This window comes from Scylla paramamosain, chromosome 35, assembly GCF_035594125.1.
Source record: "Scylla paramamosain isolate STU-SP2022 chromosome 35, ASM3559412v1, whole genome shotgun sequence".
Classification (NCBI taxonomy): Eukaryota; Metazoa; Arthropoda; class Malacostraca; order Decapoda; family Portunidae; genus Scylla; species Scylla paramamosain.
Window position 1 is genome coordinate 6,703,350 of NC_087185.1, and position 26,651 is coordinate 6,730,000.

Below are 26,651 nucleotides of genomic sequence, written 5' to 3' on the forward strand. Positions count from 1 at the left end.
AATAGCTTTATATTTTACGAGTAAACATGTTATTTTCCTTCCTATTTGCCTTTCACATTCCGAAAGCGTGTGTAGCCGCGTGAGAGAAAGCGGGGCGAGGTGGACTGGCGAAAATAAAACGGACAGAAGCCTCCAATGACTCAATATTTAGCAAAAACTACAAAAAATAACATATCTAACAATTGCAAGGTCAATTTAACGTAAGCATGCAGGAAAAATACCCAAGTTTCCTTCAAGCACTTATCATCCTTTCTCCTCATTCTCCTTCTCTTCTTCCTTTTCCCCACTCATTATTTTCTCTCTCAGCACTTCTCCAGCCCCTCCATGTGAAAGAAAACGGGGGTGGAGGGAGGAGGGCCCAGCTCTCGCCTAATTAGCACAAATCTGGGAAGAACGTGTTTATTTGTGTTAAACTTGCAGCGGCTACAACCTCAGAGGGGTGAGGGGGAGGGGAGGGGGGCAGCGCGCCTTCCCCTAATTCCCTAACGCCCCTTCCCTCCCACAAATACCCTCTCCCATCTGCAATCCTCTCCCTCTCTCGCACTCTCCCTCCTGCGGCTTCTCCCACCCTCCTTTCACTCCTGCTGTCTCTCTCATGCTTCCTTCACCTCCCCAATATCTTCTCCCACTCTCCCTTTACTGTCACAGCCACACTCACCCCTCACAGCAACCTCTCCCTTAACCTCTCACAGCATCATCTACTCTCCCTTTACTCTCACAACTCTCCCATAGCATCCTCTCCTCAAACATCAGCCCTCCACTCTCCCTTCTCCCGCAGCCTCTCCCCCAAAACATACCCTCCCTCCCACAGCCTCTCCTCACTCTCCCTTTACCGGAAACCCGCCAGCCGTAGATATTAGTCTGTAGAAAGCTGAGACCGAGGATGTGATAACAAGAAGGGAGGAAGGGAAGGATAGAGGGCGCCGCACCACCCCAAGAATTCATGTAAAAAGCCGCACTATCTATACCGGTGACCTTGAGATGAGAGCAATTCGGTGGTTTAGTGTTAATTTGATGCGTTGATTGTGTTTGGACAGGGGTAATGATTGGTTGGGTTGGGTTGGGCTGGATTGGGTTAGGTTGGCTTGGTTTGGGTTAGACTGGATTAGGTTAGGTTAGGTTAGGTTAGATTAGGTAAGGTATACAGCAGAACATCAGAATGGTAATATTGATAATGATGATGTATATTACTACTACTGCTGCTGCTGCTGCTGCTACTACTACTACTACTACTACCACTACTACTACTACTACTACTACTACTACTACTACTACTACTACTACTACTAATAATAATAATAATAATAATAATAATAATAATAATAATAATAATAACACATTCCTTTACAGATTATTATTAAAAGACACTAAGGCTTCAGTTATTCATTTGGATTTACTCACATAATAGCCAGACCCCTCTCCCTCTCTCCCTCTCCCTCTCCCTCTCTCTCTGGAAGCACAGTGAGTCAGGGTAGCGGCTGTAAAATCTATTAATTAAGGAACTACACTCGTATGCGAAGGAAAATGGATTAATTATCAACTAAACCCAGTAACTGTTTAATATCCGGCTTTTACAACGTTTTCCTACAAAGTTGGAGGAATTAGCGTTTAGTTGATAGCCGTAATTATAGAGCCATTTAGCCCTGATATTGCCAACAGAATATTTGCTTTGGATTACCGTGCGTGTAAGGCTGCTGGGTCCCGCCGTGTTGCTGCCTAACGGGGAGAAAACGTGGGCCTTCCGAGAGTTTTTTAGTGTGTTTTATTTAAAGGGTTTATACTCCTTATCCTTTCTTTTCCTTGTCTTTGCATTGCTTATTATTTTTTATTCTAACGGAGGAAGTGGGGGGAGGGACGTACAGAGCCTTCCGACGGGTTTTATAGTGTTGTTTTTTTTTTTTCTTTAAGGTTTATATTCCTTATCCTTTCTTGTCTTTATATTACTTATTATTTTCTCTATCTACCCTATGCTTATCCTCTTTTCTTCATCTCCTCTGACGGGTGTTAGTGTGTTCTTCTCCTTGTATTCCTTATGTCTTCCTTTCTTCATCTTTGTATCACTTATCTTTTTTTATCCTAGTTTTCCTCAGCCCTTGGTAATTTTCTTCTATTATATTGTCATGTGTAAAGAATCCTAAGTCGTTTTCTGAATGTTTTTTTTTTTTTGTAGTGTTATATATTTCTTATGCCTTCTTTTCTTTCTAATTCTTTTGTTCTTTTCTCTGGTTTATTTTTACTCTAAGCCTTTTCAATTACTTTTCTCGTCTTATATTATGTGTATCTTTTTTTCATCCTTTTATGGCCTTTTTTTTCACGTGCCTCCTTTAAAAATGTATGTCCGTTTTGATTAATTACCTTGTCTGTTTACATTTCACTTTTACCTGTTTTTTCCATCCCTCTTTCTCTTTTTCTCCTCCTCCCGTGTTTGTTTCTTTGTGTAATCAGCTCCATCTGTTCCTCTAGGCCCTCTTATTCCTCCCTCCCACCCTTCTTCCATTCCTCTCCCTCCTTTCCTCTCTCTCCTTCTCCCTCCCGCATTGTTACCCCTACTACCCATTCTGCCCCATTCAATTATAATCCAACGGACCCTAATCATGGCTTCTTTTATGTGGTAATTAAGTCTGTACTTCGCACACGGTGACTCACTCAACCCGGGACCCACTTTAGGAGACGACTCAAAGCGGGCTGTTTCAAGACTCTTATAAACACCGAGTTATTTCCCATTACATCTCCCTCTCAAGGTCTTCCTGATTTATTCTCAAGCATTGTTCTTTTTCTTCACAGTTCTTCTTTTTTCCAACATCTGAGGGATCTTGAAAAATAATCCTCTGACTTTATTTCTGTCTCTTAATTCCTCTGGTGCTTTCTTACACAGTCCTGTTTAAATTTATCCAATTACTTGTCCCTCTCTGTACGTTCCACTGATTTATTCTCACACAATGTCCTTTTCATCACAGTTCTTTTCACTAACATCTGAGTGCTCTTGAAAACTAATCCTCCAAGTTCCTTTTTATCTTTTAAGTTTGTCCGATTCGTTCTTACACATTGTCCTATTTAAATCTATTCCATTACATCTCTATCTCTGGGTTTCCTTGATTTATTCTCGCATACTGTTCTTTTCATCACAGTTCGTTTCTAACATTCGACGGGCGTTGTAAAATAATCCTGACTTCTCTATCTCTGAGTATGTGTGATTCATTCCTACACGCTCTCCTATTTAAATTTATCGTCTTGCTTGGTTTGTAAGTCTTAAAAATTCTACGAGGAGTCTTTAGAATGTTAAATAATTTCCCGTTATTTATCGCATCCTTATTTCTACGTTCTTATGCAATCCTACTTTTAGTTCTATTCAAGTCCATCGTAGTTTCTCTTTACAATAAGCTGCCTTTTCAAAACATCCCAAAACACACACATAATGGAAGGAACACTCCACGAAGTTGTTCCATTTCCACGCCTCTCACATTCTTGCACCTCGTCTTATTAGCTCACCGCGTTTTATTTCTTTCATAACATTAGCCGCCTTTCTCAAAACCTCCCGGCAACCTGCAATAAGCACATTTGTCAACGGCGTGAGTATTGATCCCCTGCAAGTGCTCCTAACGCTGAGAATCGGGATGAAAACAAGGTATCCCTCGGTGGTAATTAAACGCTCTACTGAATACAATGGCTTTTGTTTTTTCCCCCTTTTGTCTGCTAAACATATAAAGCGAGGGCGGCGGCAGAGGGCGTGTTCATGCTGCTAGTTTCTGTACGGGTCATGAGTGCTGTGCGTGTATGTGTATGTATGTCTGTGTGTGTGTGTATGTGTGTGTGTGAGGGTGTGTGTGTGTGTGTGTGTGTGTGTGTGTGTATGACCTTGAAAGTGAGCTAAGCACCTAATAACACCACTCACCATGCCAGGGAGCGTGAGGACACTATTAGAATTCCCCGCCGCGTCTCGGAATGATAAAAGGGAACGAGTCTCTATCTAGTCACCATCAATGTTGTTTTATTACGTGCGACAGACAGAATGTGCGATGGAGGTGAGTGTGAGAGGTGAACACACTAACAAACACACCTACACACAGAGCGGTAAGGCTAAGTTGGCGGTACAAATGGTTTTCAAGCCTTTTAGAAAGAATGGTGTTTCTCAGATGGTCAATAAATGGAGAGAGAGAGAGAGAGAGAGAGAGAGAGAGAGAGAGAGAGAGAGAGAGAGAGAGTTATTCCCTATGATGCAAAGAAACTGTAAATGCTGTTATGTCCTTAATGCAAAATATTGATTCTCTATGACCATTGATCAGTGCAGCCATCGAAAAATAAAACAAGGAGTAGGAGGAGGAGGAGGAGGAGGAGGAGGAGGAGGAGGAGGAGGAGGAGGAGGAGGAGGAGGAGGAGGAAGGAGAAGCAGAGAAGGTTGAAAAAATACGGCGAAATGGTAAAAAATTGAGTGGGGGATGGGGAGAATGAGTAGAAGGAAGAGGGGGAGAGGTTGGCACTGGTGTGGCACTCTGGTTGTCCCTCAATACGGCACTCACTCACTCACGGGTCCGGCACTGCAGCCTTAACACAGACTTCAATATCGTTCCATTACCGCCACTCCCGACCAGGCGCTCTACCTACCGCTCTTTCTACATCGGCAATCAATCGACACGTTACAACACTTAGAGCCGGCCCAGTGTCCGCTCGGCTCACTTAGCTCGCCATTTGAATCCACTTTGGAAATCTATTGGGTGGGTCTCTAAGGTTCGTGGGAAGAGAGGGGTGAGGAACGGGAGGAGGGCTTGGAAGGGAGGGACTGAGGGGCAAGGGGGAGGTTTAAGAGGGAGGTGGGATGAGATATATAAGAGAAGTGCATAAGAGGGACAGGAAGGCATGGGAAGACCTCACAGCTCGGGGGAAGAGGCTGACTAATGGTGTTGCTATTGGAGAGTGTTTACTTCTAGCCTTCAGCTGCGTGGTGCCATTGAGAGCACGGCTTGGGGCGCGGGGATCCGGGCGCTGGGCAGGGGCGCAATGTAATAAACTTGATCCTTAAAGGGATGCAAATCGCCTCGACTCACCGGACACCCGAAGTCGAGAATAATGAACGGCGCACATGACGGAAAAGGAGGAAGAGGAAGAGAAGTGAGAGAACGCACGGCCACTCACACAAACACACATACACACGTACACATACACGCACACAGAACCTGAAACTGGAGAATATTATAACCTAACGAGTATTAAGTGGATGGAACCGGAGAGTATTGTAAGTGGAAGGCCAGTTAGCGGCGGGGCGGGAAAGTATTGTAAGTAAGCGGAGGGTGAGTGGTGGGCAACCTGATACCGGGCATCCCCCAAGACCCGCCACCACCAGGGGGATGCAATGAAATGTGGCAGCGAAGGGAGACCAGTCCTCCTCTTCCTCCTCCACCTCCTTGTCCTCCTCTTCCTCCTCCTCCTCCTCCTTCTCCTCCTTCTTTTCCATTATCTCCTTACTTCTCATTTTACTCCTACTTCTTCTTTCCCTGTTAGTTTCTTCCAACTTCTTACTCACTTTCTTCTTTTCCTCCTTTTCATTCACATATTGCTTCTTCTTCTCTTCGTCCTCCTCATTGTTTTCTCGTCCATTCTTCCTTGTCCTTTCACATTGTACCCCACAAAACCACAACACTTTAAACAACCAGGTATACACAACAAACCATAACACACCAATCGAAGAACCATAAACTCGTGAACAAAAAGAAATAATAACCCCTAATAAACGAACCATACACACACACACACACACACACACACACACACACACACACACACACACACACAAAACACGGTTCCATAAGTAGACAAGGAGGCAGACAAGTAGGAGGGCAGGTAAAGTAGACAAAGGAGGACAAAGAGGAAGGAGAGAATGCATCCACATAGAGGAGGAACAATTTCCCTTCACCAGGAGGAGGAGGAGGAGGAGGAGGAGGAGGAGGAGGAGGAGGAGGAGGAAGGCGACCACTACCTTCCTCAAGTGTGCATTTGGTAAATCCTCATCCTCATCCCGAACGCACTTTCCTTATGAGGATTTCGCTGCTATTGAAGGCTATTGAAGACTCCCTCTCCCTCGGTCCTGCTTTTAAGTGACCAGCAAACAGACTCCCCTTTTTAATCGGCAAACAACACCCTCCTTATGAAACCCCCTTAGCGAACAACAAACAAACGCCATACACAGGGAAACAAAGACTCACTTACAGCTTCGAGACAGGAGAGAGAGAGAGAGAGAGAGAGAGAGAGAGAGAGAGAGAGAGAGAGAGAGAGAGGGAGAGGGAGAGGGAGAGGCTAAAGGAGGAGAGGAGAGGGGGAATAGAAGAAAGAGAAGCTGAACTCATCCATCGCGAGAAGCAAAATCAAAATAGGTTAAATTTGGGTTTTGGAAAAATATCTGTATGAAAGAACGCCCCATTTTTCTCTCATGTGAGATTGGAGGGTGACGGAATGGCAAGGCGCGTAGGGGAGGGAGAGGAAGAGAGAGAGTGAGAGAGAGTGAGAGAGAGGAAGGGAGAGTGAGAGAGGAAGGGAGAGCTAAAAGATCAATACCAAGTGGAGTGATGAAAAAAAAAATGGGGAATGACTGTAAGAAAACCCATTTACGATTAGGAATAAAATTTTAGGACAGGTGTGGGAGTAGCAATTCTGGTGAGGGAGTGAGGGAAGAAAAGTAATGGAGGGAAGGGAAGGGGTCGCGGAGGGAAAATGGGGTATCGTGGAAGGATAAGCTGTGTGTGTGTGTGTGTGTGTGTGTGTGTGTGTGTGTGTGTGTGTGTGTGTGTGTGTGTGTGTGTGTGTGTGTGTGTGTGTGTGTGTGTGTGTGTGTGTGTGTGTGTGTGTGTGTGTGTGTGTGTGTGTGTGTGTGTGTGTGAGAGAGAGAGAGAGAGAGAGAGAGAGAGAGAGAGAGAGAGAGAGAGAGAGAGAGAGAGAGAGAGAGAGAGAGAGAGAGAGAGAGAGAGAGAGAGAGAGAGAGAGAGAGAGAGAGAGAGAGAGATGAAAACATAGAAAGGATGAAACGAAGAAAATAAATAAGAGAAAAATCCCATTAACAAAAAAAAATGCATAGAGAAAAGAAAAAAAAAACATCAAAACACCAACAATCGAACGAAACTAAACACGAAACGAAACGAAAATAAAAAAAAAGACATTCACCTTAAAAAGAATAAATACACACACATTCACACATCACCCTTTGAAACTGTCACGCCCTTCACCTTCCTTGCCTGCCTTGCCCCCCGAGAGTAACACCACACAGACGGACATATGGACAAGACGAGACTGAATCGAGCCCCTTCAAAGACGATTCAATACTACTCCCTCCAATCAAACACTGTCTAAGGGAAGATTGAACCCCTGAAAACCCCCTCGTGAACCTCCACTTTTTGCTCGTCTGTAGTTAATGGATCTGGGAAAAGGGGGAGGGTAAGTGGCTTGTAGCGTCGCATTCACGTCCTGAGGGGAGCCTTCGACAGCCTAGAGGATTAAAAGGCAAAAAAAACGTGGAATGAATTAAGGCTTGGAGTTTGAAAAGAGACACGTGTTTTGCAGTTGGCCTGATGTGAGGGAAATGGTTAATGGGATAATAGGGTTAATTTTACATCCTTTGCTTTTCGTTTAAGGTTATAGGGAAAGATGCTCTCTCTCTCTCTCTCTTTTCTCTTTTACATTTTTTTTTTATTTCCAGTTTCCCTTTCCTTCTAGTTCCTTCTGTCTCTCTCTCTCTCTCTCTCTCTCTCTCTCTCTCTCTCTCTCTCTCTCTCTCTCTCTCTCTCTCTCTCTCTCTCTTCTTCCATACATGCCGTTATTTCCTTCTCTACATTCCTCCATCTCTCCTTGATTTCCCCTTTCCTGTTTCCTATCCGTGCTTCTCTCTCTCTCTCTCTCTCTCTCTCTCTCTCTCTCTCTCTCTCTCTCTCTCTCTCTCTCTCTCTCTCTCTCTCTCTCTCTCTCTCCATTCCTCACCCCTTGCATGTCTCCCTTCTCTCTCTTCTACCTCTTCTCTTTCCTCTGTATCCCTCCATTCTTCCGTGCTTTCTATATCTTCTCTCCTCTCTTTCCTCCATTCCTCCATGCTTTCTATCTCTATCTTCTTTCTCTCCTCTTTCCTCTGTCCTCCCTGTATGCATTTCTACCGTCTCTCTCTCTCTCTCTCTCTCTCTCTCTCTCTCTCTCTCTCTCTCTCTCTCTCTCTCTCTCTCTCTCTCTCTCTCTCTCTCTCTCTCTCTTTCCTCTATCTCTCCTCCTCTTTCTCCTCTCTCCATCCCTCACCCCCTCCGTGCGACACTGCCTCTCTTCCCAATATCTCCTGCGGCGCCGCCCCCGCCCCCCCCCCCACGCCCCTCCCTAGACCACGCAACAATAAAGGCCAGCAAGGGATCATGTATATTCGATTGCATCATCTCCACACCGTCGCATCCCAATTAACCAGTGTCGTCAAAGGGGCGACGTCGTGGCATCTATCCCTGGCAGGACTGTCTCTCCCTCTCTCTCTCTCTCTCTCTCTCTCTCTCTCTCTCTCTCTCTCTCTCTCTCTCTCTCTCTGGCACACACTGTACAGACTTCCTTTGCCTTCCTCGTCACTCCTCGTCGTCGTTTTCTTCTTTTTCTTTCTTCTTTTTCTTCTTCCTCCTCATTTTTCTTTCTTCCTCCTCCTCTTCTTCTTCTTCCTTGTTCGTTCTTTGTTGTCCTTCTCTCATGTCCTTGTCCGTGTCCTTGTTCTCACTAGAGGCTGTTTGAAAGTGTCCCGTGTAAGAGGTGTGTGTGTGTGTGTGTGTGTGTGTGTGTGTGTGTGTGTGTGTGTGTGTGTGTGTGTGTGTGTGTGTGTGTGTTTATCCCGGTTTCCATGCGATATTTAATTCATAAACTCATTCATAATCTCTTTTCCTTTTAGTAAGATATATTAATGTTTTCCTTCTTTCTTTATCTCTTTTCTATTCAAGTTCTCCTCTTCCTTCACTACTTTTCCTACCTACTTCCTTCTTTCTATCGCTTCTCCCTCCTTCGTCTTTCCTTCCATTCTCACCCTCATCCTCTTTCCTCCACCATCACGATCACGCCCATTTCCTCTTTCCATCCTTCATCCTCTCCTTCCTTCATTTTCCCTCCTCCCCTTTACTGCGTCCCCTCTCTTTCCCCCATGCCCTCTCACGCTCCCTCCCTTCCCATTTCCTCCCTCCCCCCATGGCCGTCCCCTCCCTCGTCCGCAGTAGCTTATTTTCCGCATGAATTGTGGTAATTGAATTTGTATTAGGCTGCAAATTAACGGGAGAAAAGAACGTCATGCCAATTGCATTTACTCACTCTCTCGCCAGGCTGACACGCGCCCCCCCTACCCCCTACTCTCTCTCTCTCTCTCTCTCTCTCTCTCTCTCTCTCTCTCTCTCTCTCTCTCTCTCTCTCTCTCTCTCTCTCTCTTCTTATAGTCCCTTTTTTACCGTTCTCTTAAATGAAGCCTTCGCAGAGGGGAGGGATTCAGGGAGGGGGAGGGCGAGGAGTGAAAGGAGGGAAATGAGAGGGGAAGGAGGGGAAAGGGAGAGGGACTAAGGGCAGGTGGTGAACGTTTAGCCTTTATGATGTTAATCTGAACCTTTACTAGACCTGCTATGCTCACCACTCTTCATTAGCCTGTATGCGCGCGCAGACACATACGTACACAGGCACAAACACACATGGAGAGAGAGAGAGAGAGAGAGAGAGAGAGAGAGAGAGAGAGAGAGAGAGAGAGAGAGAGAGAGAGAGAGAGAGAGAGAGAGAGAGAGAGAGAGAGAGAGAGAGAGAGAGAGAGAGAGAGATACACAAGCACAGTCAACTCCGGTAGCGAAATATTTAACTTGGCTGAGAATTTTGCCATTAGAACCAATAGTTTGCAAAGGACAATATTTCCACTTGGCAATTTAATCTTCAATGGCTTTCACATGCAAGGACTTGAGTGTGGAAAAGTGTGTGTGTTTGTGTGTGTGTATGTGTGTGTGTGTGTGTGTGTGTGTGTGTGTGTGTGTGTGTGTGTGTGTGTGTGTGTGTGTGTGTGTGTGTGTGTGTGTGTGTGTGTGTGTTATACAGCTTTCTCACTCAGACAGCTATTCTCCCTTCCCTCATCGTTCTCCTTTTCCTCCTCCTCCTCCTCCTCCTCCTCCTCCTCCTCCCTCCTCCAGGGAATGCCGTGAGGTGTGGCTGACTCAGTCCATACTAGGCTTCCCTCTCCTCCACTCCTTCCTCTTCTCCTATCATCTTCCTATCCTACTTCCCTTCATCATCTGGCTAAACATCTCATCTCTCCCTCTCCCTCTCCCTCTCCCTCTCCTTCTGTCTCTTAAGGAAGAAATGTATGAATATCTACATATAGGGCTTTTTTTCTCTCTTTCTCTCTTTTTTCAGTCGCTTATGAGAATTCCATTAGGTTGATGGATAGTTTAATTTCGAGTATTCCGCGGCGTAGAGGAAAAAATGGGGCATCGAAAAGCCTGACACCCCGCATGACATATTTAGTTAATTGTTACTGGACTTTGACTATGCCTGATCTTTTTTTATCCAGTCTCTCTCTCTCTCTCTCTCTCTCTCTCTCTCTCTCTCTCTCTCTCTCTCTGGTGGTAATAGTAGTGGTGGTGAAATCTCCTGTCTCGAGGCAATAATAGCATTTGTTTGTGGCGCTTGTGATGACTGTGGTGGTAATGGTGGTGACTATGGTGGTGGTCGTGGCCGTGGGTGTCATTGTTGTGGTGAAATTTCCGTCTAGAGGCAATAGTAGCATTTGTTTGTGGTGGTTGTGATGACTGTAGTGGTGGTGGTGGTGGTGGTGGTGGTGAAATCTGTGTACAGGCAATAATAGGATATACTCATGGTGGTGATTGTGTGGTGACTGTGTGGTCGTGGTGGTGGTGGTGGGTGTGGTGGTGGTGATTCGGCGAGTCCTGGAGTCAATGATGGGATATACAATTTTTTTTTTTACCCAAGCTGTCTCATATTTTACATCCTAATCGGCGCCTCGTCCTTGCTTCAGAATTTGTCATGTTCGCCTCAAGTCACTAAGCGGATTTGGTCTCGGATTCCCAGCACACGTAGCGGGGAACTTACACGTATCTCAACCTATTGCTTTTTTTTATTTTTTTTATTTAATCTTAAGTACACTTATAAAAAAGCGACACACATTTATCTGTTTACATTTGACTTTTTTAATCTTAAGCATAATCAAATAAAAAAAAAAGCTACACATATTTACCTACTTACATTTTTCTTCGATTTAACTTAAGCATATCTAGAATATATATATATATATATATATATATATATATATATATATATATATATATATATATATATATATATATATATATATATATATATATATAAGCTATTCACATTTACCTACCTACATTTTATATTTTGTTTCGACTTAACTTGTATAAACTCACCCAGACTCATTTTTTGTTTTGTATTATATTCTACTGATCTTATACAAAAACTAAAACTAACATTACCTTAACCCTTTCCTATACCTTATTCAACTGATATTAACAACAACTACAACTAAAATAAACACCTGTAACTAATTATTCTTCATGCTCAATTCACCTCGGGCATAACAAAAAGAAAACGTAGTACATATGCCTAGTCTCATTTCCTATAGCTATATTAATTGATCTGCGCGTAAAACGTCCACTAAATCTTTATTCGTTAGCGTCACTCTCACTCGTTGCATCATAAGAGAGTTGGATCCTGAGACGTCCCGGAGTCCTGCTGGGGAATCGAGGACGCTTAGGGAGGGGCGTTTAGTCCTTGTTTATCTTTAATGTCGTGTCGAGAGATATGTTGCTTTAAAGTGCTTGAGTTATGGTGTCCTGGGAGGGAGGGATGGAGGGTTAGAGGGATAGTGGGAAGGTGGTGGAGGAGGGAATGGAGGGGGGGCAGCTAGTGGCGGCCTCCAAACTAACTGCGAAGGTGAGGTTTTGTCTTGTCTATTTTCCTGGTTCCCTTTTTTTTTTTGTGTTCCTGTTTTTCCTAGTTTTTTTTTTTTTTTTGTGCCTCACTGTGTTTGTGTCTGTGGGTGAGCTTCGTCCTTCTTTTTTGTCGTATTTTTTTAATGAATTGTTTTTGTATTCTGTCTATGTCCGCCTTACCTTGACTGACTGACTCATTATTACTGACTGACTGAGTGATTGGCTGGCTGGCTGGTTGGCTCTCTCTCTCTCTCTCTCTCTCTCTCTCTCTCTCTCTCTCTCTCTCTCTCTCTCTCTCTCTCTCTCTCTCTCTCTCTCTCCATATCAGAGAACAAAACAAGGAGGACGAGAAAGCGAAGGAGACTTATTGAATGGAATATAAAGGGTAAGAAAGAATAACGAAAAGAAAAACGAAAAATTGTTAAGAAAGGAGGAAGAGAAAGAAGTGGAGGAGAAGGAGGATGAGGAGGAGGAAGAGGAGGACATTAAACCCCCAAGGAAGATGAGAGCGCAGAAGAAATTAATGAGAGGCGCAATGATGATAATTGAATATGTTCCGGACAGAAATTTTACAACACCAGCCTTACTCAACGCTCCACTAAACCAGAACTAACCTCCTCATCTCAACCGATAAAAAAAGAACAAAAAAAAAAGGAACACTACTAACCGGGGCGAGGCGAAATCAAATCCACTATCATTATTATTATTACTACTACTATTATTATTATTATGACGACCCTCAGCGGAGCACAAAAGCGAGGCGGGGTACCAGTGCTTGTCTCAGTAGCGGGAGGTCCTTCGTGGCAGGCTGGGAGCAAGAAGATCACATCTTGCACACACATTGACATGGCCACAATTTACCGATGGACACTCCCAACCACTCTCTTATTTGTAACTCGCGTAATTATATGTTGAGTGAGCTCGTTGCACTCAAGGGAACGAGGAAAGGAGACTGTACGATGTGGAAAATATTATCTTTAGACTTTAGAACTTAAGGGGAATAAGAGTGGAACCTGTAAGACCAGTATAGACAGACGCTGTACTCCAGAGCCCTCGGAGGAAGAAGTGGCGGCGTCAGACAGGACCTCCTCAACAGCTGGCTAACTTTGAGCCCCAAGATTGATGGCGGCCATAAGCACTCTCGTCTCTCATTTCTTCCCTCTCTTCGTTTTCCTTCCCGAGGACGTAATCAGGTGAGTAAAATGATTCATCGCCAATCCAGAAGGACATTCAGACCCTAATACGAGTCTAATAAGAGTGTGGAGTCTTTAATTTACGAGAGAGAGAGAGAGAGAGAGAGAGAGAGAGAGAGAGAGAGAGAGAGAGAGAGAGAGAGAGAGAGAGAGAGAGAGAGAGAGAGAGAGAGAGAGAGAGAGATTGTGAGATTGTCTACTGTACGAATCATGTATGTGTGTAGACTTGAAAAACTTACATGTGTGTGTGTGTGTGTGTGTGTGTGTGTGTGTGTGTGTGTGTGTGTGTGTGTGTGTGTGTGTGTGTGTGTGTGTGTGTGTGTGTGTGTGTGTGTGTGTGTGTGACGCAGCAGTGAGTTAATTAGCAAGCTTTGTGCAGCGATTAGAGACTCGAGTCGGTGGTAATGCAAACAGCTGAGGGGAAGGGGGAAGGGTTTTGCTCCAGTCTCCCCTTCTGGCAACGATGACGCGCTGATGATGGTCTTGCTTCAGCCACGTGATGATTCTTCCACCTCAGATTCCTTCCATAACCTAACATCCACCACCACCACCACCACCACCACCACATCCTACGTCCATCACTATCAATAATCACCACACCACTTTCTCCACGTCATTCTTCACTATCAATGTTACTATCATCTCCATCATTATCTCCTCCACTACCTCTCCACCTCCTCCATCGTCACCGTCACGTCCTTCCTCCCTCCTCCACCTTAATCTTCCCCTCGTTTCTCCTCCACCTTTGACTCCTCCATTCCTCCTCCTCTCCACGTCTTTCCTTCGTCATTATCACTCCATATTTTCCTCTCACATTTGATGATTCCCTCTCCTCCCTCCCTCCTATCCCTCCTCCCTCCTCCTCTCTCTCTCTCTCTTCCCTCCTCTTCCTCTCCCGGTCTTTCCCTCCTTCTCTTGTTACTCGTTCTATGTCTTTGTTGATTCTCTCTCTCTCTCTCTCTCTCTCTCTCTCTCTCTCTCTCTCTCTCTCTCTCTCTCTCTCTCTCTCTCTCTCTCTCTCTCGTCCTTAACCTTCTCTTCCTTCTGTGTGTCCTCCTCCTCTCTCCATGTCTTTATTCTCCTCCTCTCCTACCACCCTTCCTAAAAATCCTCTTCCTCTTCTTCCTATCATTCTATCCTTCTCTTCCTTGGTCTTCTTCATCCTCCTCCGCTCCTGCCTCTTCAATGGTCTTCCTAAACCAGTATCTCCTCTTCCTCCTAGCGCTTCTATCCTTCTTCCTATTCCTCCTCCTCTTCTTCTATGTCTTCTTTGTCCCTTCTGTCTTTATAACAGCCTTTCTAAAACACTATTTTCTTTTATTCCTTTTAGTCCTTCTATCCTCCCTATTTTTCTCTTCTACGTCTTTGTCTTGTCCTCTTCTTTTGCTTCTCTTTCTACCGCCTTTTTAAACCGCTATCTTTTTTGTATCCTTCTATCCTCCTTCCCTCCTTCCCTCTACTCCCTCAAGCCCTTCTCGTCGTCGTCCCCCTACGTGAAGAACACAACTTTTCCAGAGAGAGAGACAGAGAGAGAGAGAGAGAGAACGAGGGATGAAACAAATATTCCTCAGCATCTCTGTGTCTCTGTCTCGTCAGATTTTTGAAAATGTAAATGATTTGCGCATTAACTTTTCACAGTCCCCCCGCGCAGTGCCGAGATAAAGTGGCGGGTGGCGTTTGGGGAATTACTACCCACAATTGACTCGAGGTTAACGAAGAAAATGACTTGATTATAGAGACGAAACCACAGACATGATGAGTAAGCGGCCCCGCAATGGGATTTCTGGGCCGGGAAGGTCAATCAGGAACACTCTGGGACCGTGGGGAGGGGAGTGGGATAGAGGGGGCAGGGGGACTTGCTGACGCCATGTTTTGCTACGATAGGAGAAAGAAGGGAGGGAGAGGGAGGGTAGGAGGGAGAGTAAGAGGACGAGAGGAATAGAAAAGAAGAGGATACGAGGGGAATCGAAACTCGGGAAGAAGACCAATTCAAAGAGGAGAGGAGAAGAGAGGAAGAATAGAGATGCAGAAGGAAGAAACACGCAGTAGATGATGAGATGAAGTGAAATAAATTAATAGGATAAAAAAAATAGAAATTATAAGGGAATGAAAATAAAATAAAAGAAGAAAAAACGCGAAAGGAGAAAAGATAATGAGTAAAGAAGGAATAGAAAGAAAGTAAAAGATAGCAGATAGGAAAACGAAAGGAACAGAAAGACAAGAAGAGAAAATGAGGAAAACGAAGAGATGGGAGGTAGAGGGTGGATGGAAGAGGAAAGAATGGAAGGGATGGGCGAGAAGACAAGAAGAAGGATGGAGAAAAGAGTATGTGAAGGAAGCATAAGATAAGAATGAAGAAGAGAAGAAAAACGAAAAAAAGAGACAATCTATGAGGAAAAGAAAAGAAATGATAAGAAGAAAAGTAAAGAGGAAAATAGAAAATGGGAAAGGAAAAAAAGAGAGAATCTATAAGGGAAGAAAGAACGAAATAAAAAGGGAAAGGAAGACAATGAAAGAGGAAAAGTGAAGGAGAAAATTGAGAAAGGAAAGGGATAGAAAAGAGAATCAATGACGGAAAGAAAGAATCAAGTAAAAAGAGAAAAGAACTCACGAAAAGAGGAAAAGTAAAGGAGAAAATAGAGAAAAAAAGGAAAGGAAAAACAGGAAAAATAGGAAAAATAAGAAATTAGAGAATGAAGGAAAATAAACACAAAAAATAACAACAACACAATCCAATACAACAAAAATTATTAAAATCCCACAAGACGCGAACCAAACTAGACTCGTTCGTGGGGAAAAAAATAATAATAATGTATCGAACAATTTATATTCAATGGGAAATAAATCTCACTCAGCATTTCCTTCTTTATAAAACCTGAATCAAGACTCGTCCACAGCGAAGACCAAGCTGGTGGATGGAGGTGGAGGGGTGGGTGGAGGGAAGGGGGAGAGGAGAGGAAGGTAGGGAATGAAGACACCTTATTCCAGAGTTCACATAAAGAAGAAGAAGAAGAAGGAGGAGGAGAAAAGGGGGGGGGGAAGACGTTCTTGTTTCACGTTTAAAATCAAGAATAGGAAAAGAAAGGAAGAGAAAAGGAAAATACCGGAAAAAATACCAAAAACGAAAATGGAAAAGGAGGAGGAGGAGGAGGAGGAGGAGGAGGAGGAGGAAAACTATATATGTAAAAATCAAATTGATCTTTGGGAAAAGTTCATGTGGGCAGAAATGGGAGAAAAGAAGAAAGAGGGTGAAAGAGATTGAAGAGGAAGAACAAGTAACAGTAGAAAGATAAAGAAAGAGGAAGCTATAGAAGAGAAAAGAAGAAATAGAGATAGAAAACACAAACCGAAGAGGAGGAGGAGGAGGAGGAGGAGGAGGTGATGGCAGCAGCGATGGTAGAAGAAGAGTGGTTCGTCAGCAAGCTCAGCGGTTCGCGTAGGGCTCGAGTCCTGGACAAACATCCGACTAACAATTGACAAACAACCAGTGGGCAATCACCAAACGAGCCGAGCCTGAAGACCCCAAATTGTCCACAGATGTCGTCGTCGGCGCCACACTCCTGCTAGACGGTTCGTTAGCTTTGCATTTTCCTCCACGAAAATTTTGACTTCAATCAATGCAAGGGGAAGAAGGAGGAGGAGGAGGAGGAGGAGGAGGGACAAGGTAGTAGTGATGGTAGTGGTGGTGGCGGAGGTTGTTGAGGAAGATCTTTCGCTTGACTACCATTCAGGAATGTAGAGTGAGGACTTGTGCCTTGAAAATGTATAACTTCACTCTTCTACATCTCTAGGTCACTGTAGCTAACGTAAGGGTCACTAGTCACACTAATGTTACTCCTTTGATTTGTGCCTTGAAAAATTATACCTCTCCTCTGCTACATCCCAAGATTAGTTTATTTTATCACCAAACCCAGTAGATTTTATGTTCTTCCAGTGACTTCTGCATTCAAAAACCTGATTATGAATTACTAGATCCAATTATCAAGTCTTCCACTAACGTTTCAAATGAAGAGAAAAGACAAGTCGAGGTTTAATACAAAGTGAGTGAGAATGGTAGAGGTCAAGCATGTGTAGGTCAGAATTAGTGGATGGGTGAGTGGGTGAGTAAGGAGCCCGTAGAGTGACTTTGGAGTGACTCAGAGTGGCTTTTGGTCCAGTCTGGCGGATCTGAGAGGGTTACATGAGATTTGGGAAAGTCCAGTGTTATCAGTTATAAAGATCTAATGAGTCAGGAGAGACTGGAGACAGCTCGAGAAATATGGAAAAGGAGGAGGAGTGGGAGGAAAGAAGGAAGGAAGAAAGGAAGAGGAAAACAGAGAGAGAGAGAGAGAGAGAGAGAGAGAGAGAGAGAGAGAGAGAGAGAGAGAGAGAGAGAGAGAGAGAGAGAGAGAGAGAGAGAGCTTTGTATTGATTCATCCTTCATTGTTTTTCATTACTTTCTTAACTGATATACTCGGAAAGCTTGTGGAAAACCGTGCAGGGTGAGTGGCAGGGTTATGGCAGAGGTAGGGGAGGTTGTGAGGGTATGAGAAAGGTAGATGAGGTTGGGGGTAAGGAAGGGGGGAAGGGGGAAGGGGGAGGGGATCAGGGGTTGTGCCATACATTGAAATTCTTCAGAAATCCTCCAAAACTCTAACTCAAAATCGTGATGAAGCGCACGTTTCTTTGTCGGTCTTCAAATTCCCACGCAATCAACGAATCTCTTCCACCCTCCATCCCTCAGCTCTCTCTCTCTCTCTCTCTCTCTCTCTCTCTCTCTCTCTCTCTCTCTCTCTCTCTCTCTCTCTCTCTCTCTCTCAGTCTCATGTACCGTCTATTCCTAACGTGACTTTAACTAAATGAAATACATATTCAACATTTCCCTAAGACAGTATTCCTTTTTGAACGATAGAAACCATACAGAACACAGCAGCCTCTTCCACGCCCGCATCACTCCCTGACCTGAACGAATGGAAGGTGTCGGAATGTGAGGTATTCTGACACGTCAACGAAATGCAGTGGAAATGTGTTGCCTTGGCCCGGCCTAATACTTGTTAGGTATTCTAATTTGTGTATTCGTGAGGGACGACCGTCAAGAATTATTTGGCAAGTGTCCGCAAGTCAATATATGTAGTAGTAGTAGTAGTAGTAGTAGTAGTAGTAGTAGTAGTAGTAGTAGTAGTAGTGGTAGTTGTGAATATTATTTTCCATCATCTTCATTATACTTGTGTTAAATAATCTCTTAATTTTCTATTGTCTCCATCAAACGTCCAAATTTAAGCTTAGATTTCCACGCTTCATGTCTTTGCGTTTTTATCATCATAGTTTTTCTCTACTTTATATTTCATTTTTTTTTATTTTCATTATTATCTTTCCATGTTTGTTTGCCTTAAAATTCTCCGTCTATACCCTTCCTCCCTTTCCCCTCTCCCTCGTTCGCTCTCTCCTCCCGTCCCCTCATTTCTGTCTTCCCCTCACCCTGCACTACTATCCCCATTTTTCCCCTCCACTCCCTCCCATTGCTTCTCTCTCTCTCTCTCTCTCTCTCTCTCTCTCTCTCTCTCTCTCTCTCTCTCTCTCTCTCTCTCTCTCTCTGTAACCATCATCTGCTGCACTCTCCTCTTTCCTCTCCTACCCCCTCTTCCTTTCACCTTCCTCTCTTTCACAACCCTCTTTTTCTCCTTTTCATCCCTACCTTCCTCCTCCCTTCAACTGATACCCTTAGTCTCCCTCACTCTAGTTTCCCTTACTTTCCCTTCAACTTGCTCTCTCTCTCTCTCTCTCTCTCTCTCTCTCTCTCTCTCTCTCTCTCTCTCTCTCTCTCTCTCTCTCTCTCTCTCTCTCTCTCTCTCTCTCTCTCTCTCTCTATTGGCTTCTCCCTCATCTCTCTCTCACTCTCCTCTCTCCACTGCCTTTCCTACACCACGACCTCCACTTCCTCCTCCTCCTCCTCCTCCTCCTCCTCCTCCTCGCCGGCGTTCCCCTCCCCAGACTTAATGCGGGGCAGTCAAGGTATTCGGCTAACGAACCGACAGCCAATTTCGACCTAGCGAGGGCGAGGAAAAATGACTGTGAGTCGGTCTATTTTCAGCTTGATTTATGGGATGGTGGTCCTGTGTGGGTAACTGCGTCTTGTTAGCTACAGCTGATAGTGGAGGCGGGCGTGGGGGGCGTGGGGGGTGTAGTGGGCGTTGGGGGGGGTCCTAGCCGGTCAGTGTCTCCGTGGGTGTGTTGGTGGTCCCTTCAACTAATGTGATGTTGGTGAAAGGTTAGGTTAGGTTAGGTTCGTCTGACTATCATCATCATCGCTGCTGCTCCTGTCTTTGTGTTTTGTTGTTGCTGTTGTTGTTGTTGTTGTTGTTGTTGTTGTTGTTGTTGTTGTTGTTGCTGCTGATGTTATTGTTGCTGATGCTGGTAGTGGTGGTAGTGATGTTGCGTTTTGTCGTTTTATTTTTCTTATATAGCTTTTTTTTTCTCTTGTGTGATGTGTTTATCATTTAGGCTCTCTCTCTCTCTCTCTCTCTCTCTCTCTCTCTCTCTCTCTCTCTCTCTCTCTCTCTCTCTCTCTCTCTCTCTCTCTCTCTCTCTCATACACTCAAGCATATCCACCTCTGACGAGTCTCCTGAATAAGTGAGTTTGCAAGGTGTAAGTGAATGAATGAGTACGTGAGTAAGAGAGAGAGGGGGAGAGAGGAAGAGAGAGATGTAGGGAGCGAGCATGGCGGGGGCGGGGTCGGGACGGGGCGGGGCAGGTCAGGAATTCGGGCGAAACATGGCATCTGGTCCTAGTAATTTCCCGGTCCGAGTGTCGCTATGGTAATTGGATCACCTGTTTCTCGGGGCTGAGCGTGTCTACGGTTATTTAGCGAGGCGATGCCGTGACGACCCGCCCTGGTCTTGTCGTTGTCGTTGTTGTTGCTGCCACGACCAACACGACCACCACGACAAACGCCACGTGTAAGCACTCTCTCACTCTCCCTATCCCCCTCCCCCCATCGCTATCCACTAGAGCCATGTCATCATTACCAGTGCTGCCAATTACACCCCTATTGACATCCCTGATTAGTGGAGGTGCTTGTACTCGTCCCCGCCAAGGGCACCGCTACTCCATTAATCTGTATCATTATTATCATTGCCATTAAATCTCTCTCTCTCTCTCTCTCTCTCTCTCTCTCTCTCTCTCTCTCTCTCTCTCTCTCTCTCTCTCTCTCTCTCTCTATCTATCTATCTATCTATCTATCTATCTATCTTTCTTTCTTTCTTTCTTTCTTTCTTTCTCTCTCAACTGCATTTAACAGGCTGTAGTAAAGATTGCTGAGGTTTTCAAGGGTGTTCATATGATTATAGAAATAGTTTAGTAAAAATTCTACATTACCAAAGGCAAAAAACACCTGAAAAGCCAATTAATAAGTTCTGTAACCTTTGAAAATACTTATGATGAGAGAGCAAAGCGTTTAAGAACACTGACCTCTCTCTCTCTCTCTCTCTCTCTCTCTCTCTCTCTCTCTCTCTCTCTCTCTCTCTCTCTCTCTCTCTCTCTCTCTCTCTCTCTCTCTCTCTCTCTCTCTCTCTGACACTCCTGGCACCCGCGCAGAGACAAGGGCCAAGGCGCGGCTCTACAAATTAGTTGTCACACTGATGTTCTTATTCCCAGCAATGCGAGGCAGTGGCGTGCACGGAGTTATGGCGGCTGCCTCTAATTACACACGGCAATTGTTCATTTATTTTTTGCTTCTTTTGATTATCCCTTCACTCTCCCTCGCTGGTTTGTCCACTCCTTTTACTTCTCTTGCTTGTTACCATTCCTCCATGTTTTCTTCTTCCCTTCCCTCACTATTTTTCCCTCTACTATTGTTAGCCTCTCTTTCCTTCTTCTACTATCTCTTCTCCTCCTATTCCTCCTAATCCTCTCCCTCCTTTACAATTCCACTACCTAATGTGCTTGAATATACACGCACATCCACACTCACAGACATAACCCACAGCAATAAGAACATTTCATTAACACGTACAGAAGCACTGCGACAAAACACCTGCATATACGTACATTATTTTGATTATAGTTACACGTGAAGTAAGTCTGTACGAACCTATTTCTTGTCCCCTCCTTGATGCGTCCTCAGAGAAGCAGAGAGGTAGTTGAGGCTTAAATGTTCAGCTTCGTTTTCTCAGATCCTTGTCGCGAAATGGAACACGGAGCTTCGTTTTGTGTCAGCGTGACGTAATGTTTGCCGCATAACGTCGATTCCAGTCACGAGATGGAAGAATCAATCAAATCACGACAGAACACGAAGCAAGAACAAACAACAGCTGACTCGTTAACTATCACAAGGCGGAGATGAATGTAGGACGTGAAATGCGGCAGAGCGTCTTTGTGTATCATAGTCTCGTAGGATTTGCCCTTCTAACGGTGGTCCTTTATTGAGGAGGCGAGCTTATAGAAGTCAAGACGTTAGGTACAGTATGGGTGTCTTGTGTAGGATTATAATAGGACTTTTTTTTTAACATGATCACATTACAAAGGTAAGTTCCCATAGATTTTATAGAGAGGCCATAAGTTTTAGTGTGGAGTCCTATTCAGTTTACCAAGGACAGTGCGAGGGCCAGTACAGTTTACCGAGAGAGAGGTGAGGCGCCACATCCCATTCACTTTACCGAGGGCTATACGAGGTCCCATACAACACACTCATACACGTAAACACAGAGACGGACATTCCCCGCACGGACACCCCCAACACGCCCACTGCCTCCCATCCGTGAATTCATAACAACAGGCAAGTTCCTACACCAGTTATTTTGTAATTCATCCATTACATATATATATTTTTTTTTGTTCAAAGTTATGTGTTAAATACTAATTGCGACATTTTCATGTATAATAAACATATACAGCATGTGGACATATTAAGCGATAAAAAATACATGCATATGATATTAATTTGCACCGAGGGACTTGTAGTAAAAGTGAAATACCGTATCTAGGCAGTACTTAAATCAGCAAATGTAGAATAATAATGCGTGTGTGCAAGCTCCATTTTGTAATAAACGTCTGGTTCTCGCTAGCAAAAAAAAAAAAAAAAAAAAAAAACACTTCCGCATTGCCTCAAATATATGAAATTACTATGAGGAGACACAGTGGCGGAACTAAGAGACACTTTTATCAGCCGAGAGCGAATGGGGAGATTAAGTCTTACTTCTGACGGTGACGGTGAGGAAATAAAGGTGTCACTATCGGAATGCGTGTCACAATAACGAGGTCATAAAGCGCCGGTAATTCCGCGTTGTAAATGACGCAGTATTTCCGTAACAAGTGAAATTTAGTGAATTCACCTTACCTGTCCTTCCTCGTGACGCTTTCCCCGTGACATCTCACTGGAAATGAAGAATACCTGAATTAATACACTAAAAATTAAGGTGTTTGGTCCTAAGATAATATAGATAAATGTTCATTCCATTACTGCAGCTGTTGATGCTACTACTACCATTACTACTACCACACACACACGACTCCTGCTAAATGACACCTAAATAAATCGTCGAAGTACACTTGTTTTTCCGCTTATAATGAAAAAGAACAGTCTCTTTTGGTCATTATTTGCCGCTAATTCGACAATTCACTTGATAAAAGGACATTTCTCAGCAATTAATATAACAGACATACCGGACAGATGCGAGGGAGAGGGGAGGGGGAAGGGGAGAAGAGGGAAGGGGAGGGAGTTGGAGGAGATGGACCCGGGGGGGGAGAGGGGCTGATGTAATTATTTTGGTCTAATTAAGCTCTGGAATGAAGCCACGGCCCTGATTACCCTTGAGGAAACACAATGAAGCAAAAAAATAATAAAGTGATGAATTTTGAAATGGGTTTGCTGGGATGCTGTTTCGTGTGTGTGTGTGTGTGTGTGTGTGTGTGTGTGTGTCGGGGTGAGTGGGTGGAGGTGTTTTGGTGCAACTTTTATTCGCGTTGTGTTTTATGTATGTGTCTATGTAGGTGTATATTTTTGCCCTTCTCTCTCTCTCTCTCTCTCTCTCTCTCTCTCTCTCTCTCTCTCTCTCTCTCTCTCTCTCTCTCTCTCTCTCTCTCTCTCTCTCTCTCTCTCTCTCACGCGGTTTTTTTCCTTTTCTCCCACTTCCCTCGTTAATCTCTCTCCTTGTTTCCATCTCTTTCCTTATTCCCAGTGGCGTTCTTATTCCATCCCACGCTTTTTCTTTCGTTTTTTTTTTTCTTTACTCCTCTCTCCCTCCGTCCTTCCCTCTTCTCCGTACGTTCCTCCGTTCCTTCCTTCCTTCCTCCCTTCCACGCGGACAGTCGCAACAACGAAAATGTCCCAAAAGTTCCTACGGCGAAAAAAAAAGTAAGATAAAAAAAAAGGCGCCCTAACCACATATGAACTAGTGGGCCTCGTTAACGCCATTGTATCTACGGTGGCATTCTAACTTCCTTCGCTGTATTTTACATTTATGATGAAGGGACGCTCCACAAAAGACGGTATATGCCTGCCTGCAAACACACACACACACACACACACACACACACACACACACACACACACACACACACACACACACACACACACACTCGCTACCTTCCAAACTACATCTCCGTTTTTTCTTCTACTCTACCATCGCCACATTTTTATTTTTTTTTTTTTTCCTCCTCCCTGTCATCCTCACAAGTTTGTCCACGGAAGTAACTGAGATCGTGACGAAAGATCAGCTACCAGGTAACGCGCCTTGAAAAAACATCTAAGCAAAGAGCGCAAGTAAAAGCTGTGAGAGAGAGCGAGAGAGGCGATCGCGAGCAGGGGGATGGCATACGGGCTAGCGCAATTAGCCCTTCCTTTGTTCAGGGCGCGAGTGGCGGGAAAGCCCAGAATGGAAGCTGAATACCAAATCAGGCTCCGTTGAATGAGGGGTAAATAAGCTGTGAATTCTGCCCCCCGGTGGTGAAAAGAGGGGAAAATTGGGAGAGAATGCAAGAATGATGCTCAGGAATGAGAGGTTAGAATGGGAAGGAGAAAGAAGAGGAATTGGGTTAATAGCGGATGAGACAATAGGGGAGAGGACGTGCGGGGAATGAGCGGTGAGGGCAGAGAGCAGCGAGGAGAGCTTGAGGCGACGGGCAAGGGGTTCTGGACCACCGCCAGGCACCTTTGTGCTCCTGAAGAAGGGGAACAAGGTGCTGCTGAATATAAGGGCAGCTGCCGCAGGCGCGTGACGTCACAGTCACGTCACCGCCTCAGGAAGTGTCCCCGCGGAGTGCTGTCAAGACGGAACCGGTGTCCGTAACCTGGCGGTGACCGCGGCGAAGGTGTTCTGACAAAGACGTTCCTTTGTCCCTCGCCGGGCCCAGGTGTCCCTGCGCCGGAGTGAGGGACAGCAGGAGACGGTCCTGTCCGCCCTGTGTGTGTCCCCCTAATGGCCGGCCGCCTTCGCCACGCTCGCTATGAATAAGACACGACGCTTTCATGAAACACCTGCCACAGGCGGGGCCGCTCCGGCACACCTGAGCCTGAATTAACCAAAGCCCAGGACGGAGAAGCGACACGTAAACGCGATGAATAAGCGTATCAGTGCATAAAACTGAGTAACGGCTAAATAAATGAATGGTCTATACATTACCCATCAGAATACACCGACCACATACGGCGTATAAACGCATTTAATCACTTTTTATACATATTGGTATTTTCCGCAATACATCCTCGGCTTTCACTCGCTGCGGTGACTCCTTTCATTTCGGTTTCTTGTTTTGGTGACGCGGTTCTCCCTTCACCCTCCACTCTTCCTCCCTTCCTCCCTCTGCCTCTCCTAGCGGCGTCCCTCCCTCTTCCGCGGGCGAGGAGTCAAAAGCCATGATCAGGAGGCACAAGGGCGCTAACGACGGCCCCAGAGTCAGTTCATCAGCGCCTGCCCGAGGGAGTCCGCAGGTGACAGCTCCCCCTTACCGCCTCTCCCTCCTCCGTCTCCCTCTCCCTTCCTCCTCTCCTCCCTTCCTGCCTCCCTAACTACTCCCAACTTCCCTTCCTCCTCGTTTAATATCTAGTCTCCCTCCGGCTCTTATTGTTTCTTCATCTGCTGCCTTCATGTTCGCTCTTTTGGTGTTCTTTTTATCCCTCCTCCCGTTTTCCTTACCTTGTTTTTTCCCCGTTGAATGGTGTCATGTTTTCTTTGGTTTCTAGTGTTACCGTTTTCCTCCTTTTCATGTTTATTCGCACTCTCTCTCTCTCTCTCTCTCTCTCTCTCTCTCTCTCTCTCTCTCTCTCTCTCTCTCTCTCTCTCTCTCTCTCTCTCTCTCTCTGGTTGTTTTTTACATCATCTCCTTCCATCGTGACCCTCTCCCTCCTCCCATACTTCCATATTGGCTCTCAAGTTCTTATTTCAATCACTCCATCCCTTCTTGCCGTCTTGGATTCTTTTCAGTGCGTTCATTATCTTCTCGCAGAGTTCTTTAGCCTTCCCCCTCTCGTTCTATTTCTTCCTCCTACTCCCTCTCCTTCTCCTCCCACTCTCTTCTATTAATTAACTTTCCACTATTGCCCTCCTCCATCCCATGCACTTTTCCAGCATCGACTTCTCTCTCTCTCTTCTTTCTCCCTTTCTCTCCATCCCCTTTGTCCTTTATCTATCCCTATCTCCTATTTCGCATATATTTCATCTACTAAACATTTCCCTGGCTTTGCTTTTTCTTAATATCGACTAAAATATGCATCGGTTTGGGTTCCTCTTGGTGTATCTTATGTTTTATTTATGTATCTTTTTCTTATCCCTGTGTCTTTCTTCTCGGTTCGTTACTTAGTCGTGCCGTGAAAGTAATCAAGAGTGTCCTGTTCTGTGGAGGCAAAAACCAAAGGGACGGTAAGTTCAGAGAGGGAGTGGCTTATTTTTTTTTTTTATTATACTCCGCCGTGTCGTAATACTCCGGCCTGTGTTACCCTTTATTTACCAGTGATGTGGATAATTAATTTTAATACCTCTTGATTAGATGTCATTACTGCTCTTCCCTCTCTGCCCTCCCCAACACTCCTCTCCCCACAACTCTCCCCCTACCGTGCCAATTATTAGTCTGCGTCTCTCTCTCTCCCCCTCCCTCTCCTACACACACACACACACACACACACACACACACACACACACACACACACACACACACACTAATCTGCTCCACACTACCCTAACTCCATCCCACACACTCACCCTGACTCACGATGAACTTGTACACACTCCTCCTCCTCCTCCTCCTTCTACTCCTCCTCCTCCTCCTCTTCCTCCTCCATCTTCTCCATTAACCTCCCCAGACCAAATCTCCTTTCAATCGGATCTTATGAACGGGAAAATATTAGCTAAAGAACACATTTCATTGCATTCTCTCTCTCTCTCTCTCTCTCTCTCTCTCTCTCTCTCTCTCTCTCTCTCTCTCTCTCTCTCTCTCTCTCTCTCTCTCTCTCTCACATATATTTATTTTCCTTTTTATTTTCGCACTCCGTTATTATTTCAATAGGAGTTTTTACCTAATCGCGGAAAATTATCGATAATCATTAGTATTTACCTT

The 26,651-nt window shown here is 44.9% G+C and overlaps 1 protein-coding gene and 1 long non-coding RNA gene across 5 annotated transcripts in view; one reads left to right on the top strand and one right to left on the bottom strand.

Moving 5' to 3' along the window:
* Positions 1 to 22,762, bottom strand: part of LOC135090606 (uncharacterized) — a 239,621-nt gene extending 216,859 nt beyond the window's left edge. For all 3 annotated transcript variants that reach the window (XM_063987514.1, XM_063987516.1, XM_063987515.1), the window contains exon 1: positions 22,438 to 22,762. In XM_063987514.1, the coding sequence (XP_063843584.1) occupies positions 22,438 to 22,470 (33 nt within the window). In that variant the 5' untranslated portion in view covers positions 22,471 to 22,762. The remainder of the gene's footprint in view (positions 1 to 22,437) is intronic.
* LOC135090607 (uncharacterized) overlaps positions 1 to 26,651 on the top strand; it is a 91,301-nt gene that overhangs the window by 35,518 nt on the left and 29,132 nt on the right. The window lies entirely within an intron of this gene.